Genomic DNA, 16,932 nt, shown 5'->3' with positions numbered 1-16,932 from the left:
AGTTTTTTTCATACTATGGCCTTGTATATCAGTTTTTTGTCAATAAAACTGCAAATATGAATGGACTGTGTGGCATAGACTGTAAAGCTAAGTGGGGTGTTGCTACAGACCCTCCAGGGCTCAGTGCGCAATTAGGTGGGCCTCCCCAAAAAGCATGCGCCGTATTGGCCAATAGGCTACTCTGTGTTCAGTCAGCTGTCATTCAATTATAGGCTATTCTAAATCAGATTAGGGTTGTTGGCCTATAGTATTTTTACAACTTCCATCAATCAAATTCGCTAACTATGTAGGTGTAATCAGTGTAGGCTACTTGCCAACAAGGAAGGACAGGAATGCGCCAACTGGTACATTAGTTACATAAGTTTTAATTATATGTTTTATACATTATCTGATCACATCCTTGGTATGCAATCAACGTAAAAACAGTTGCTTGACTGAAATATTGTTGATTTGCCATGAAAACTATTTGTTTAATGCTGTTTTTTAGCCGTGTTACAACCGTAACTCACGCTGTTACAATTGAGACTCATGCGCTTCAATTGTAACATCGGACAGCGTCAATGTTTGGTTTAATTCCTCACGACGTGTTTTCTCTATTGAATAACTTTAAGTAGGTTATGATAGCAGACACATGTAGGTCGTTTGCCTGAAAATATTACATAGTAGGTAAAAAAATCTCAGGGTAAAAGAGTGAAAAGTGAAAAATGTTACAATTATGGCGACTCTCCCCTACATGTGTAATTAAGTATTTATTCTGTAGTGAAGGACCTCTTAGCCTCATTGTGTAACCCCTAGGCATGTACATCTATGCCCTTATGGCATGACATCGTAATCGCTGTGTTTTTTCAATTTAATTTTGTTTTATTTGATGTATGTATGTATTGCTGGACACTTTATACACTTTATTTATTTTAATTTTATTATTGCATCTTTTATATTCCATGGTGTGAATTTCTCATGTATTGGATGAAATAAAGTTCTTATCTTATCTTATACCTTTAAACCGATAACTGCTCGGAGGTCAGCTCGCATGTAACCAGGTAACGTTACAATATTATGACCGGATTAAACCGATAACTGCTCGGAGGTCAGCTCGCATGTAACCAGGTAACGTTACAATATTATGACCGGATTAAACCGATAACTGCTCGGAGGTCAGCTCGCATGTAACCAGGTAACGTTACATTGTTGACTTGGCGTGTCTAGAACATGGACCTATAAAGAAGGTCTAGAACTCATGGACCTAGAACTGCACTAGAGCTGTTGTAGCCTCGCGGTACACATGAGAGAAGATCTCGCTCCCCTTCCACTACGACAGCGCGAAGGAGGAGATCTCGCGTGGCTTGCACCCCCCTCCCTCCCTCCACGACTACAGCTCGAAGGAGGCTCCCGCCCCACCGACCCTCCGCCTCCTCCCGGACCAGAGGCAGCAGCGACCGCCTCCGCCTCCTCTCTCCTCCCGGACCAGAGGCAGCAGCGACCGCCTCCGCCGACCCTCCGCCTCCTCTCTCCTCCCGGACCAGAGGCAGCAGCGACCGCCTCCGCCTCCTCTCTCCTCCCGGACCAGAGGCAGCAGCGACCGCCTCCGCCGACCCTCCGCCTCCTCTCTCCTCCCGGACCAGAGGCAGCAGCGACCGCCTCCGCCGACCCTCCGCCTCCTCTCTCCTCCCGGACCAGAGGCAGCAGCGACCGCCTCCGCCGACCCTCCGCCTCCTCTCTCCTCCCGGACCAGAGGCAGCAGCGACCGCCTCCCTGGAGCTCAACATGGAGGCTATCGTAACGTCGACCAGATTCACAGACGAGTATCAGCTCTACGAGGAGCTCGGGAAGTAAGCGACATCCGCCCGGAGAGGCTGTTGTGTGTCTGTTGTGTGTGTTGTTCTCTGGTGTAGTAGAGCTAGCAGCTCGTTGTGTGTCTGTTGTTCTCTGGTGTAGTAGAGCTAGTAGCTCGTTGTGTGTATTGGTGTTGTGTAGTAGAGCTAGTAGCTCGTTGTGTGTATTGGTGTTGTGTAGTAGAGCTAGTAGCTCGTTGTGTGTATTGGTGTTGTGTAGTAGAGCTAGTAGCTCGTTGTGTGTGTCTGTTGTTGTGTAGTAGAGCTAGGGTTAGTAAGGATTAGGGTTGGTTAGAGATGGTTAGAGATTGCACACATGTTTTTATGTTAAATGAGGACTTGGTTATTTCAAAACCTCCAACAAAACCTCTGTTCCTGTGACACGCACATGTAGTCTGTAGGAACAGACACTAGTCTGTAGGGAGAGACACTAATCTGTAGGGAGAGACACTAGTCTGTAGGAACAGACACTAGTCTGTAGGGAGACACTAGTAGTCTGTAGGGAGAGACACTAGTCTGTAGGGAGAGACACTAGTCTGTAGGGAGACACTAGTAGTCTGTAGGGAGAGACACTAGTAGTCTGTAGGGAGAGACACTAGTCTGTAGGGAGAGACACTAGTAGTCTGTAGGGAGAGACACTAGTAGTCTGTAGGGAGAGACACTAGTCTGTAGGGAGAGACACTAGTAGTCTGTAGGGAGAGACACTAGTCTGTAGGGAGAGACACTAGTAGTCTGTAGGGAGAGACACTAGTCTGTAGGGAGACACTAGTCTGTAGGGAGAGACACTAGTCTGTAGGGAGAGACACTAGTAGTCTGTAGGGAGAGACACTAGTCTGTAGGGAGACACTAGTCTGTAGGGAGAGACACTAGTCTGTAGGGAAAGACACTAGTCTGTAGGGAGACACTAGTAGTCTGTAGGGAGAGACACTAGTCTGTAGGGAGACACTAGTAGTCTGTAGGGAGAGACACTAGTCTGTAGGGAGAGACACTAGTAGCATGTAGGGAGACACTAGTCTGTAGGGAGAGACACTAGTCTGTAGGGAGAGACACTAGTCTGTAGGGAGACACTAGTAGTCTGTAGGGAGAGACACTAGTCTGTAGGGAGAGACACTAGTAGCATGTAGGGAGAGACACTAGTCTGTAGGGAGAGACACTAGTCTGTAGGGAGAGACACTAGTAGTCTGTAGGGAGAGACACTAGTCTGTAGGGAGAGACACTAGTCTGTAGGGAGACACTAGTAGCATGTCTTTTACATCTCATATAATTAATGAATGAACTAGTGTATGTAGTTGGTGAGTTGTAGCAGCTTTAGCCCAGCGTTATGATGTTGGCTCTGTGGCCGTTCCTCATTCCGGTGAAATACATGCTGTTTTACTGATTCTCCCCTCCCTCCCCAGGGGGGCCTTCTCAGTTGTCCGGCGATGCGTCAAGAAGACCACTGGCGAGGAGTATGCAGCTAAAATCATCAACACCAAGAAGCTTTCAGCCAGAGGTAGGTCAGTTACAGTTACAGTTACAGTCTTTGTTGTTGCCTCCTTGCACAGTTAAAGTGCCGCCCTTCCTGTAGGCCTGAAGATACCATGGCTCCAGTCAGCACTCGCTAGCGCTACATTTCCTTAAGGTGTGTGTGTGTGTGTGTGTGTGTGTGTGTGTGTGTGTGTGTGTGTGTGTGTGTGTGTGTGTGTGTGTGTGTGTGTGTGTGTGTGTGTGTGTGTGTGTGTGTGTGTGTGTGTGTGTGTGAGTGAGTGACAGTGAGACCCTTTCGCTTTCATATACCAGTATAAATCCCTTGCAGTTACAAGCCTTTTTATTTTTGGTTTCGGTATTACCTCAATGTAGCACAGTTTGTGTACCTGTGCAGCCCTAGTATCTATGAGCAGAGAACAGGCCGCTGTGCTCGGGTCACCAGCAGCGGTTGTGGTAACTACGCTGGATAACAAATGATGACTGGCAGTTCCATGGTCATTCTGGTTGTTGTTTGTGTGTATAGATTATACTGCGTGTGTCTGGATTGTTTAAATAAATGGTATGAATGCCCAAACGCCCACATACCAATGTGCATTCAGACATTTATATGCTGCTCCTCTGCTACCTGCTCAACTGACGAGAGGTTAACTTCATGTTGCTTTAAACAGGTATCAAGTACGGTATCAGATGCCTTTTATGAGTGACCCATAACCAGAGTACTGGTATTAGTATCATCCCTAGATCTTGGTCCTCAGTTTCACGTTTTACCCGATAGATGGGTCCATCAAATGCTGCCCACAGATTACACAGAAGGTCTAATGCCTCAATAATGCCTCAATATGGATACATTGAAAGGAGCAGACCAAGCAGGGAATCCCACTCATGTTGAAACATATGATTGGATGCTTGATTGTAGTTTTTGACTGGTCACCCATGTGCCTACCGGGCAGAGAAATTTGATTTTAAAGCAATTTCCGTGATTTATTGAAAGAAAATGGTGCAAAAACATAGAAAACTATTTTTGGGGTAAATACATTTAAGATGTTAACATTTGAGTGGAGGAGGTCTTTAAACGTGTTGCCTGTTAAAAGGAAAGTAGATTCAAACCAAACAAGGCAATCACACTTCGTCTGTCTAGATATTTGATATGGACCTCCTAGCTCGTGGTCCTCGACAGTCAATGATATCTTCACCTAAGAGCTCGTCTATCTTTTTCATTCTTCTAACCCTCAAGTTTATATTTTTGAATTCTTCTGTCTTTTGGCGTCTGGTTGCGTTGTTGTTTTAATGTTGGTTCTCTTTTAACATGCTGTACCGACGGGTTCCATGTAGCTTTAACACCGCTTTAATCCTGCCCTAACCACCACTATAGCGTCCACAGCGTTTGTTTTATAACAAGAATACTGAATGTATTTACTGCTTCTCCGTTGCACTGAACCAGAAAACGGTAAAGATTTGGCTCAGTTAACTCATGGTCTGAAGTCACTAAGAATTCAGCATATGATAAAAGGATAAAACTAAACAGGGCTAAAACATTTTTTTCCCTGGTCCAACAAACTTTTTATTTGGTGGCCCCCAAACAAATTTGGTTGCACCCCTTTTTTGGCAGATTGTCGCAGTATTGGCATGTCATCTATCATGTCCCACCCATAAAGCCTTAGTGGGTGTGACAGCAGTAACACCAGCGCTGGAAACGCTCTAGGATGTGCCTCCAGCACTGCTCCAAACCTTCATCACCATCCATTATACTGCTACAGGCTGCCCTATGCCAGTCCATTATACTGCTACAGGCTGCCCTATGCCAGTCCATTATACTGCTACAGGCTGCCAGTTCTGAGGCTTCACATTGAAGCTCGGCCCTAAATCAGCTGGAGAGTGCATCCCAAAGCCACAGACTTCCTGCACACAGCACTTTTTTGTGACCTAGGAAATGCGACCGCAAATGCAAATGCAACCATTTTGGGCACAGTCTTGAGCCCTGCCAAACAATTCACGTAGGTTATGAGTAACCTAGCGTAGAAATTGTACAAAAGATGTGCAACGGTATGTCTTAGTTTCAGCTGTGGCTGTGCACGAGCAGCAATACTTTTGTACTTTTTCTTTAGCATTTAGTGCAAAAGCAGTTTTGGGTTGGCCTACTAGAGAATCAGATGATCTTGATCCCTGTTACCCACACAGGTCAAATAACTCATTTGCCTATGATAACTTGCAACTGTATTGTGTGTTTTTCATTGCTAACCTGTCATAGTCTTTGCACTGGGCCCTGCCATGACAAGTTCATTGATCAGATTCAAAGAAAAGGCAACTGCTCAAACTATTATCCAATTAAACATATTTATTAAGAAGTGCATATGGGCATGGCCATCGTCATCGTCATCATCATGGGAACTAAATGCACTAGCAGGGGTTCCTATTTCTGGTGGTGTTTACATATAGAGGAGATGGGCAGCATCAGCTTCTCTACAGAGCCATAATAATAATTATGACCTAGAGAAGCCATCGGGCAGTAGCTCGCTCTAAAGAGCCATCGTTTGCTCAGTATTTCAACACAATAGGCGAATTACAGAGTGCCCTGCTCTTAAACAATAGTCAACAGCCATAACAACGTTTTGTTTTTCATGTACAACTGATTCCAAACTCCCGATTATGTTCTGTCCCTTCATCGTTCAGAATGCAGAATCGTTCATGTGTTAACATAACATTCACATTACATGGAATAGCATTCCACGTAGAGGACTGTATGTACCTTTAGCCGTGGGGCTAATCCGGAGTTCATTCTGTTCATGGGGTCCCCTGCAGATCCACCCCAGTGGTCATGCTGTGTAATGACACGTTGCAGAAGTATCAATTGTAAACCGTTCAACATTGATGTATTGTGTGCCAGCGGAAGATACCATGTAGAATCATGTTGAGTACAATGACCCTAGACACTAATCCAGAATATACACAACTTAAAATTATCACTTGAAGACTCAACTTGATCCTTCTTAGTTTTTAGTAAACTTGACGGGAGGAAGGAAAGTGAGCCTAAAAGAAAGAAGGAGGAAGATGTTGGGGCAGCAGTAGAGAGAGGCTGGTGGCACTCATCAACCGCTGAATAATGAAAGAAGGCGCCAACAGCCCTGCTCTACTTTAAGTGTGTGTGTGTGTGTGTGTGTGTGTGTGTGTGTGTGTGTGTGTGTGTGTGTGTGTGTGTGTGTGTGTGTGTGTGTGTGTGTGTGTGTGTGTGTGTGTGTGTGAGCTGCTATATGAAGGACAAACGTAGCGAGGCTACGGCGTGAATGTTTAATGAAACCTACTGTGAAATATTAGATGAGAACTAGAGTGAGACAGAGAGAGACAGACAGACACATAGAGGGAGACAGACAGACACACAGAGGGAGACAGACAGACACACAGAGGGAGACAGACAGACACATAGAGGGAGACAGACAGACACACAGAGGGAGACAGACAGACACATAGAGGGAGACAGACAGACACACAGAGGGAGACAGACAGACACACAGAGGGAGACAGACAGACACACAGAGGGAGACAGACACATAGAGGGAGACAGACAGACACACAGAGGGAGACAGACAGACACACAGAGGGAGACAGACAGACACACAGAGGGAGACAGACAGACACATAGAGGGAGACAGACAGACACACAGAGGGAGACAGACAGACACACAGAGGGAGACAGACAGACACATAGAGGGAGACAGACAGACACATAGAGGGAGACAGACACACAGAGGGAGACAGACAGACACATAGAGGGAGACAGACAGACACACAGAGGGAGACAGACAGACACACAGAGGGAGACAGACAGACACACAGAGGGAGACAGACAGACACACAGAGGGAGACAGACAGACACATAGAGGGAGACAGACAGACACACAGAGGGAGACAGACAGACACACAGAGGGAGACAGACAGACACATAGAGGGAGACAGACAGACACATAGAGGGAGACAGACACACAGAGGGAGACAGACAGACACATAGAGGGAGACAGACAGACACACAGAGGGAGACAGACAGACACACAGAGGGAGACAGACAGACACACAGAGGGAGACAGACAGACACACAGAGGGAGACAGACAGACACATAGAGGGAGACAGACAGACACACAGAGGGAGACAGACAGACACACAGAGGGAGACAGACAGACACATAGAGGGAGACAGACAGACACATAGAGGGAGACAGACACACAGAGGGAGACAGACAGACACATAGAGGGAGACAGACAGACACACAGAGGGAGACAGACAGACACACAGAGGGAGACAGACAGACACACAGAGGGAGACAGACAGACACACAGAGGGAGACAGACAGACACATAGAGGGAGACAGACAGACACATAGAGGGAGACAGACAGACACACAGAGGGAGACAGACAGACACACAGAGGGAGACAGACAGACACACAGAGGGAGACAGACAGACAGACACACAGCGGGAGACAGACAGACACACAGAGGGAGACAGACAGACACATAGAGGGAGAGGGAGACAGACACATAGAGGGAGACAGACAGACACACAGAGGGAGACAGACAGACACAGAGGGAGAGGGAGACAGATGCTACTCGGGTAGAGACAGTGAACAGGGGACAGTTAGAGATGGAGGAAATGATGCTATTCATTGGGTGCTAAAGAAAGTGATGGAGAGAAGGAGAATAGTTGAGTAGGAGTAGAGACGGTAGATCTAGGAGTAATAATGGAAGATACCATTTTAACATTATGCTGAGTTGTTCACAGAACCAGTTGTTCTGTGGTCGAGGCCTCCTGGTTTACAGACACCAGTTGTTCTGTGGTCGAGACCTCCTGGTTTACAGACACCAGTTGTTCTGTGGTCGAGACCTCCTGGTTTACGGACACCAGTTGTTCTGTGGTCGAGACCTCCTGGATTACAGAACCAGTTGTTCTGTGGTCGAGGCCTCCTGGTTTACAGAACCAGTTGTTCTGTGGTCGAGACCTCCTGGTTTACAGAACCAGTTGTTCTGTGGTCGAGGCCTCCTGGTTTACAGAACCAGTTGTTCTGTGGTCGAGACCTCCTGGTTTACAGACACCAGTTGTTCTGTGGTCGAGGCCTCCTGGTTTACAGAACCAGTTGTTCTGTGGTCGAGGCCCTCCTGGTTTACAGACACCAGTTGTTCTGTGGTCGAGGCCTCCTGGTTTACAGACACCAGTTCTGTGGTCGAGGCCTCCTGGTTTACGGACACCAGTTGTCCTGTGGCCTCCTGGTTTACAGAACCAGTTGTTCTGTGGTCGAGGCCTCCTGGTTTACAGAACCAGTTGTTCTGTGGTCGAGGCCTCCTGGTTTACAGGCGTTGCCGTTGTTTCTCGTCCAGCTTTGGAACTCCTCTGCTCCCTCCTCCTGCCGCGTTGCCACAGGTGTATGGCATGATTCGTAAGCCACTTTGAGTACGCTACTGTCTGGTAAGTGCCCTAACAAGATTGGATTGGGATTAGTGTACCCTGGTCTGTAGGGCTGTGCGATGGGGACAGGTTTATTAAAATGCCATCATGTATTATTGTGTAGCGTCCCAGAGTGGGCTAGATTGTTCCCAGCATGCTCTGGGGCATGTATTTGTCTGAGATCTGTGGTTGTTATTATGCTAAATAGGTTGTTATACAGTCAACAGTTAATATCACACTATTGACTAATGACTGAAAATATAAGAATTCAAGATGTCATGCCAAAGAAGAGCTATGGGTTTATAGGTGATTGAAAAGTAATGCAGGACGCAGGGCTAGGATCCTAGCAGGGATAGCCTCTACAAAACTAAGACTTAAACGGTACAACTGCACACGTCATGCTATCAAAAGCAACCTTTATTGTTCTGAAGGCCACCCTCTTTACCCCTTTTGCTAATGGTGTACCCCCTCTTATTTGGTCCCGAGTAGCCGTACCAAGGAGAACCTAACCTACTAATGACGACCCTATGTGATGCTTGCCTGCTCTATGTAGTTTTCCTTCAGGGTGAATGGAGCAATTAGGAATTTTAACCAAATTGGATATTTGATTACTACGATATAGAGAGAAAGCCTTAGTGTGACATGTAGTGCAGCAGACCAAAAGAAATACAAGAAATACTACAAAACATAATCGTCAATATGTTTGAGCTGTTATTTCTAAATGCAAAAATAATGTATAATAAAGAAGTGTCCTCATAGTTTCTTCCACAATTCCCTCACAATATTTTGTTTATGAAATGATACGTTTCGATAGCGAATGCTCAACGTTATGTGTTCTTGCTGTAGTAATAATAATGCAGTTAACACAATATTAGGATTGCGGATTTTGAACAACACATTAACACAAACACTCAACATTTGCTGGTACATATGGCAAGATGGTCAACTGACCATCAATAGAAGCCAAAAAATACATTTACAAAAAACATGAACTACTTATTAACTAAAGAACATTCAACTAAAAGGTAATGTATGTCGTTTCTGAAGCTAAGGGTCGATCAAAACAATAACGTAATACGTGGTTTGACGTGGGGAGCAGCGTGGGATGGTGGAAGTTGTCTCCAACACTATTAATGGTGGTGGTTTCACAAAGCGCTACAGCCTTAGCGGTTGGTTGATGGGTAAACCAATTACTTGGAAAGTAAATGAACAACCTAGCTGGTACATTGGATCCCTTCCCAACAGATTAAATGGAGAGCTAATCCGTCTGTGGCCATTGACCGACGGGACTTTACAAAGGTCAGAGGTGACTGTACTTGGGATCTCGGGATCTAGATGTTAAAGGACAATTCTGGTATTTAGCACATTGAGCCCCTTTCTGGGTTGTCTAGGATGAAATAGAGTGGTTGACACCGACCTGTTGGCTATTGGTCCTGTCTCGGGAATTTGGCTCATTTAGAATCGCCCCTGCCTGCTTCAGAATGGCTGGCTACGGGCATTCACAAACCTGTCCTTAAAACAACCCTAAACGTTTGTTTTCAGAAATGTGCAACTCACCGAGTGGTTAGTGGTGTGCATTGATGTTCCAAATCAAGTAACGTAGCGAAATACAGTTTCTGTCGTGTTTTATTTGGCATTTTGTACATCCCATTGATTTCTGTTGGAAGACTCGTTGTTGGGCGGAATCGGAACAGGGGCTGTTTATGTTTGGTTGTAGTCTTTTCGCTCGGTTCTAGCCCTGCTGATTAGGGCTGCTTGATTATGGAAAAAATCATAATCACGATTATTTTGGTCAATATTGAAATCTTGATTATTCAAACGATTATTTTTGAGTTTGAAAACATGATGCATTTATTCATAATTTCTCTCCAAAAAAAACACTTTGTAAATGAGAACTTTGAAATTTCCCCCAAATAGAAAATAAAGTCCAGATATGAATCCAGCTGTTCTGCAATTTCTATTAATTTTTATTTTTTTATTTTTTTTACCAGAAAATTTTAAACCCAGAAAGGGGGCTCAATGTTCAAAATACTGGAATTGTCCTTTAAGAAGAACTGCTGAAGTCATTTTCAGTGATTACTTTAACCATGTTATTTCTCAGTACAGTACAGTACAGTCACTGTATCAATGTAGACTCAGACTGGGCTGTGAGACGGGTGTAGCTGGGCCAGCGGGGGCATGGCTTTGAGGTGCCTTGGGGGAGTCAATAGTAAGATGAGGATGGTAAGCTGTGAGCTACTTGTTTCTCACTGGTTACTGAGTCAATAGTAAGATGTTACTGTGGTTACTGTGTCAATAGTAAGATGTTACTGTGGTTACTGAGTCAATAGTAAGATGTTACTGTGGTTACTGTGTCAATAGTAAGATGTTACTGTGGTTACTGAGTCAATAGTAAGATGTTACTGTGGTTACTGTGTCAATAGTAAGATGTTACTGTGGTTACTGTGTCAATAGTAAGATGTTACTGTGGTTACTGTGTCAATAGTAAGATGTTACTGTGGTTACTGTGTCAATAGTAAGATGTTACTGTGGTTACGGTGTCAATAGTAAGATGTTACTGAGTCAATAGTAAGATGTTACTGTGGTTACTGTGTCAATAGTAAGATGTTACTGTGGTTACTGAGTCAGTAGTAAGATGTTACTGTGGTTACTGAGTCAATAGTAAGATGTTACTGTGGTTACTGTGTCAATAGTAAGATGTTACTGTGGTTACTGTGTCAATAGTAAGATGTTACTGTGGTTACTGTGTCAATAGTAAGATGTTACTGTGGTTACTGTGTCAATAGTAAGATGTTACTGTGGTTACTGAGTCAATAGTAAGATGTTACTGTGGTTACTGAGTCAATAGTAAGATGTTACTGTGGTTACTGTGTCAATAGTAAGATGTTACTGTGGTTACTGTGTCAATAGTAAGATGTTACTGTGGTTACTGAGTCAATAGTAAGATGTTACTGTGGTTACTGAGTCAATAGTAAGATGTTACTGTGGTTACTGTGTCAATAGTAAGATGTTACTGTGGTTACTGAGTCAATAGTAAGATGTTACTGTGTCAATAGTAAGATGTTACTGTGGTTACTGAGTCAATAGTAAGATGTTACTGTGGTTACTGAGTCAATAGTAAGATGTTACTGTGGTTACTGTGTCAATAGTAAGATGTTACTGTGGTTACTGTGTCAATAGTAAGATGTTACTGTGGTTACTGAGTCAATAGTAAGATGTTACTGTGGTTACTGAGTCAGTAGTAAGATGTTACTGTGGTTACTGAGTCAGTAGTAAGATGTTACTGTGGTTACTGAGTCAGTAGTAAGATGTTACTGTGGTTACTGAGTCAGTAGTAAGATGTTACTGTGGTTACTGTGTCAATAGTAAGATGTTACTGTGGTTACTGTGTCAATAGTAAGATGTTACTGTGGTTACTGTGTCAATAGTAAGATGTTACTGTGGTTACTGTGTCAATAGTAAGATGTTACTGTGGTTACTGTGTCAATAGTAAGATGTTACTGTGGTTACTGTGTCAATAGTAAGATGTTACTGTGGTTACTGTGTCAATAGTAAGACGTTACTGTGGTTACTGAGTCAATAGTAAGATGTTACTGTGGTTACTGTGTCAATAGTAAGATGTTACTGTGGTTACTGAGTCAATAGTAAGATGTTACTGTGGTTACTGTGTCAATAGTAAGATGTTACTGTGGTTACTGAGTCAATAGTAAGATGTTACTGTGGTTACTGAGTCAATAGTAAGATGTTACTGTGGTTACTGAGTCAGTAGTAAGATGTTACTGTGGTTACTGAGTCAATAGTAAGATGTTACTGTGGTTACTGTGTCAATAGTAAGATGTTACTGTGGTTACTGAGTCAATAGTAAGATGTTACTGTGGTTACTGTGTCAATAGTAAGATGTTACTGAGTCAATAGTAAGATGTTACTGTGGTTACTGTGTCAATAGTAAGATGTTACTGAGTCAATAGTAAGATGTTACTGTGGTTACTGTGTCAATAGTAAGATGTTACTGAGTCAATAGTAAGATGTTACTGTGGTTACTGTGTCAATAGTAAGATGTTACTGAGTCAATAGTAAGATGTTACTGTGGTTACTGTGTCAATAGTAAGATGTTACTGTGGTTACTGTGTCAATAGTAAGATGTTACTGTGGTTACTGTGTCAATAGTAAGATGTTACTGTGGTTACTGTGTCAATAGTAAGATGTTACTGTGGTTACTGTGTCAATAGTAAGACGTTACTGTGGTTACTGAGTCAATAGTAAGACGTTACTGTGGTTACTGTGTCAATAGTAAGATGTTACTGTGGTTACTGAGTCAATAGTAAGATGTTACTGTGGTTACTGTGTCAATAGTAAGATGTTACTGTGGTTACTGAGTCAATAGTAAGATGTTACTGTGGTTACTGAGTCAATAGTAAGATGTTACTGTGGTTACTGAGTCAATAGTAAGATGTTACTGTGGTTACTGAGTCAATAGTAAGATGTTACTGTGGTTACTGTGTCAATAGTAAGATGTTACTGAGTCAATAGTAAGATGTTACTGTGGTTACTGTGTCAATAGTAAGATGTTACTGAGTCAATAGTAAGATGTTACTGTGGTTACTGTGTCAATAGTAAGATGTTACTGAGTCAATAGTAAGATGTTACTGTGTCAATAGTAAGATGTTACTGTGGTTACTGTGTCAATAGTAAGATGTTACTGTGTCAATAGTAAGATGTTACTGTGGTTACTGTGTCAATAGTAAGATGTTACTGTGGTTACTGTGTCAATAGTAAGATGTTACTGTGTCAATAGTAAGACGTTACTGTGGTTACTGAGTCAATAGTAAGATGTTACTGAGTCAATAGTAAGATGTTACTGTGGTTACTGTGTCAATAGTAAGATGTTACTGTGGTTACTGTGTCAATAGTAAGATGTTACTGTGGTTACTGTGTCAATAGTAAGATGTTACTGTGGTTACTGTGTCAATAGTAAGATGTTACTGTGGTTACTGAGTCAATAGTAAGATGTTACTGTGGTTACTGAGTCAATAGTAAGATGTTACTGTGGTTACTGTGTCAATAGTAAGATGTTACTGTGGTTACTGTGTCAATAGTAAGATGTTACTGAGTCAATAGTAAGATGTTACTGTGGTTACTGTGTCAATAGTAAGATGTTACTGAGTCAATAGTAAGATGTTACTGTGGTTACTGTGTCAATAGTAAGATGTTACTGAGTCAATAGTAAGATGTTACTGTGGTTACTGTGTCAATAGTAAGATGTTACTGAGTCAATAGTAAGATGTTACTGTGGTTACTGTGTCAATAGTAAGATGTTACTGAGTCAATAGTAAGATGTTACTGTGGTTACTGAGTCAATAGTAAGATGTTACTGTGGTTACTGAGTCAATAGTAAGATGTTACTGTGGTTACTGTGTCAATAGTAAGATGTTACTGTGGTTACTGTGTCAATAGTAAGACGTTACCGTGGTTACTGTGTCTCTCCCCAGATCACCAGAAACTAGAACGGGAGGCCAAGATCTGCCGCCTGCTCCAACACCCAAACATAGGTGAGTCCTAAACACACACACACACACACACACACACACACACACACACACACACACACACACACACACACACACACACACACACACACACACACACACACACACACACACACACACACACACACACACAGGACATGGGATATGTCTCCTAGACATCCCTTGTGGTTGCCAAGCAACAGGTGAAATAGTTACAGGCTATCTTCGACCGGGAGAGGGAGGATCCCGAGTATATTATGTGTATATTAGGCCTGGGCGATAAAACAATAAATTATCGTATCGTGATAGACTTTTGATCAATATAAAACATGTTCAATATATATCGATAAGAGACCGGACCACTGGATCTAGCGGCTGGTTTGTTACACAAACACGGCTCCATACTTATTTACTATATTTGAGTGTTTTTCATTTTTGTGTCGACATTGGAGTATTGATCAATGAAGAACAGTGGAAGGTCGTATTAAGTGTTAAATAGAAGTGTTTAAATCCAGCATGGTAATTCCTAGTCTTTTTAGGTCATTAAAATGATCAATAGTTATCGATCAATATGATGAAGTTATATTGTGATATGTCTTTCAGCCATATCGCCCAGGCCTAGTGTATATACAGTAGGGCTGTGTCCCAGTTCAGGGGCTGTATCCTTGGAAGGACGCGCTCTATGAAGGTGTGGCCTTCGTAGACCGTGAAGGCCGAACCGAAGGCTGAACGAGTGTTGTGGAATGAGACGGTCTAGCCTATGGAGCATTTCCAGATTGCGTAACCAGCCGTTAACGTCCTTTACCTTGCGTGACCACACGCCGCTCCTGTCTCCTAGCAACCCTGACAGCTGCGGTTCAAACCGGACAGCGGAGGAGAAATATGGAGGCAGAAATCATCATTTTATTTATATTTCATCTTTTATTGGAGGACTGGGAGAAGATTCACCGGCGGGTGAAGAGGAAGAGAGGACTTGGCTTAACGTTAATTAGTTTAACGTTATATACGTTGGGCCGTGAAGGATCCACCTGGTGGGTCCTTCAAATCCAGGAAACGAAGGCTGCATATCTCAGCCGCATTTGAAGGAGCCTTCGAAACGGGACAGCCTTGACGCGCCGCTGTGACGTAAGAGGTCTTCAAATGCGTCCTTCCAAGGATGCAGCCCCTGAATTGAGACGCAGCCTATATATAAAGATAGATAGATATTTATTCCACCTCACATTAACTTGTTCATAGGAGGCAGTTTAGCGTTTCTAACCCCAAATGTACATAAACAGACTTGCAAGACTATGCAAGACAAAAGTATTTTGAAAAATAAATATATCCATGTGATAAAGATTCTGCAACTCATTCAAATGTACTGCTGAATAGCAGTTGGTCTATTGCAACTAACTGGAAATGCAGTGTTTTCATTTCATTGGGTGCATTCCTTTTATCCTCATGGCTGTCAAACTCTGAAGTGTTCCCTTGAGAATTGAAATTTGGTCTTAACTAAATGCTTTTTCTGTTTCTCAGTACGACTTCATGAAAGCATATCAGAAGAAGGTTTCCACTACCTTGTCTTTGACCTGTAAGTAAATTCACAAACCACTCACTTACTCTCACACACAATTTTGTAGGTGCCTTATATTTCTACAGTACGTCTTTAAATTTTTAGGAGTTTTCGCTGAGTGCCTCTTCAATTCATCCACTCATGTTTCAAAACTCAAACTGAACTGTCGAGCTAACTGAAATGTTACTGAAAATGATACTAATGAGTGTGCAATAGGCTGGATGGTTCTGGAGTCGTGTGACGGTTACTGATGGTGTGTGTGTGTGTGTGTGTGTGTGTGTGTGTGTGTGTGTGTGTGTGTGTGTGTGTGTGTGTGTGTGTGTGTGTGTGTGTGTGTGTGTGTGTGTGTGTGTGTGTGTGTGTGTGGTGCACAGTGTCACAGGAGGTGAACTGTTTGAGGACATCGTGGCCAGAGAGTATTACAGTGAAGCAGATGCCAGGTACGTGGCCACGCACAGCTCTCATTCTGTGCCTCACGACAACCAGTTGGAATAAAAACTTGCTGACTCTAGCAAAACTTAAACCCCTGAAGCCCCTCCCCCTGAAGCCCCCTCCCCCTGAAGCCCCTCCCCCTGAAGCTCCTCCCCTTGAAGCCCCTCCCCTGAAGCCCCCTCCCCCTGAAGCCCCGCCCCCTGAAGCCCCTCCCCCTCATTTAACACATGGTACTGAGGCCTGTTCCATGTCTTCTCTGCTGCCACCAGTCAATGCATCAACCAGATCCTGGAGAGCGTCAGCCACCTCCACCAGCACGACATCGTGCACCGCGACCTGAAGGTGAGCCGTGGCGCTGAGGCTGGGGCCCGGGGCCCGTGGTGCTGAGGCTGGGGCCCGGGGCCCGTGGTGCTGAGGCTGGGGCCCGTGGTGCTGAGGCTGGGGCCCGGGGCCCGGGGCCCGGGGTGCTGAGGCTGGGGCCCGGGGCCCGTGGTGCTGAGGCTGGGGCCCGTGGTGCTGAGGCTGGGGCCTGGGGCCTGTAAGCCAAACGTAAAGGTGGAAAGAAAGCCAGGAATTGGCACATGCAGTGACTCAAAAACAACCTTTTAGACCTTTAGTCCAGATACAGAACGCCGCCTCAAACACACAGCTGGATCGTGAGATAAAGACGACACACTTAAATACTCCAAGCCTC

General features: G+C 44.0%; 1 protein-coding gene across 1 annotated transcript in view; it reads left to right on the top strand.

Annotated features, from left to right (window-relative positions):
- The first annotated feature begins 1,445 nt into the window (after window positions 1–1,445).
- The window catches only part of LOC311350289 (calcium/calmodulin-dependent protein kinase type II subunit gamma-like), a 48,643-nt gene continuing 33,156 nt past the window's right edge, over window positions 1,446–16,932 (top strand). Inside the window, exons 1-6 of the mRNA XM_084470287.1 lie at window positions 1,446–1,829; window positions 3,230–3,324; window positions 14,219–14,278; window positions 15,770–15,824; window positions 16,181–16,246; window positions 16,508–16,580. Of these exons, the coding sequence (XP_084326413.1) occupies window positions 1,765–1,829; window positions 3,230–3,324; window positions 14,219–14,278; window positions 15,770–15,824; window positions 16,181–16,246; window positions 16,508–16,580 (414 nt within the window). The 5' untranslated portion in view covers window positions 1,446–1,764. The remainder of the gene's footprint in view (window positions 1,830–3,229; window positions 3,325–14,218; window positions 14,279–15,769; window positions 15,825–16,180; window positions 16,247–16,507; window positions 16,581–16,932) is intronic.

Source organism: Micromesistius poutassou (assembly GCF_964030765.1).
Source record: "Micromesistius poutassou genome assembly, chromosome: 7".
NCBI lineage: Eukaryota > Metazoa > Chordata > Actinopteri > Gadiformes > Gadidae > Micromesistius > Micromesistius poutassou.
The sequence above is the reverse complement of the archived record's forward strand: the minus strand, read 5'-3'. Positions and strand labels throughout refer to the sequence as shown.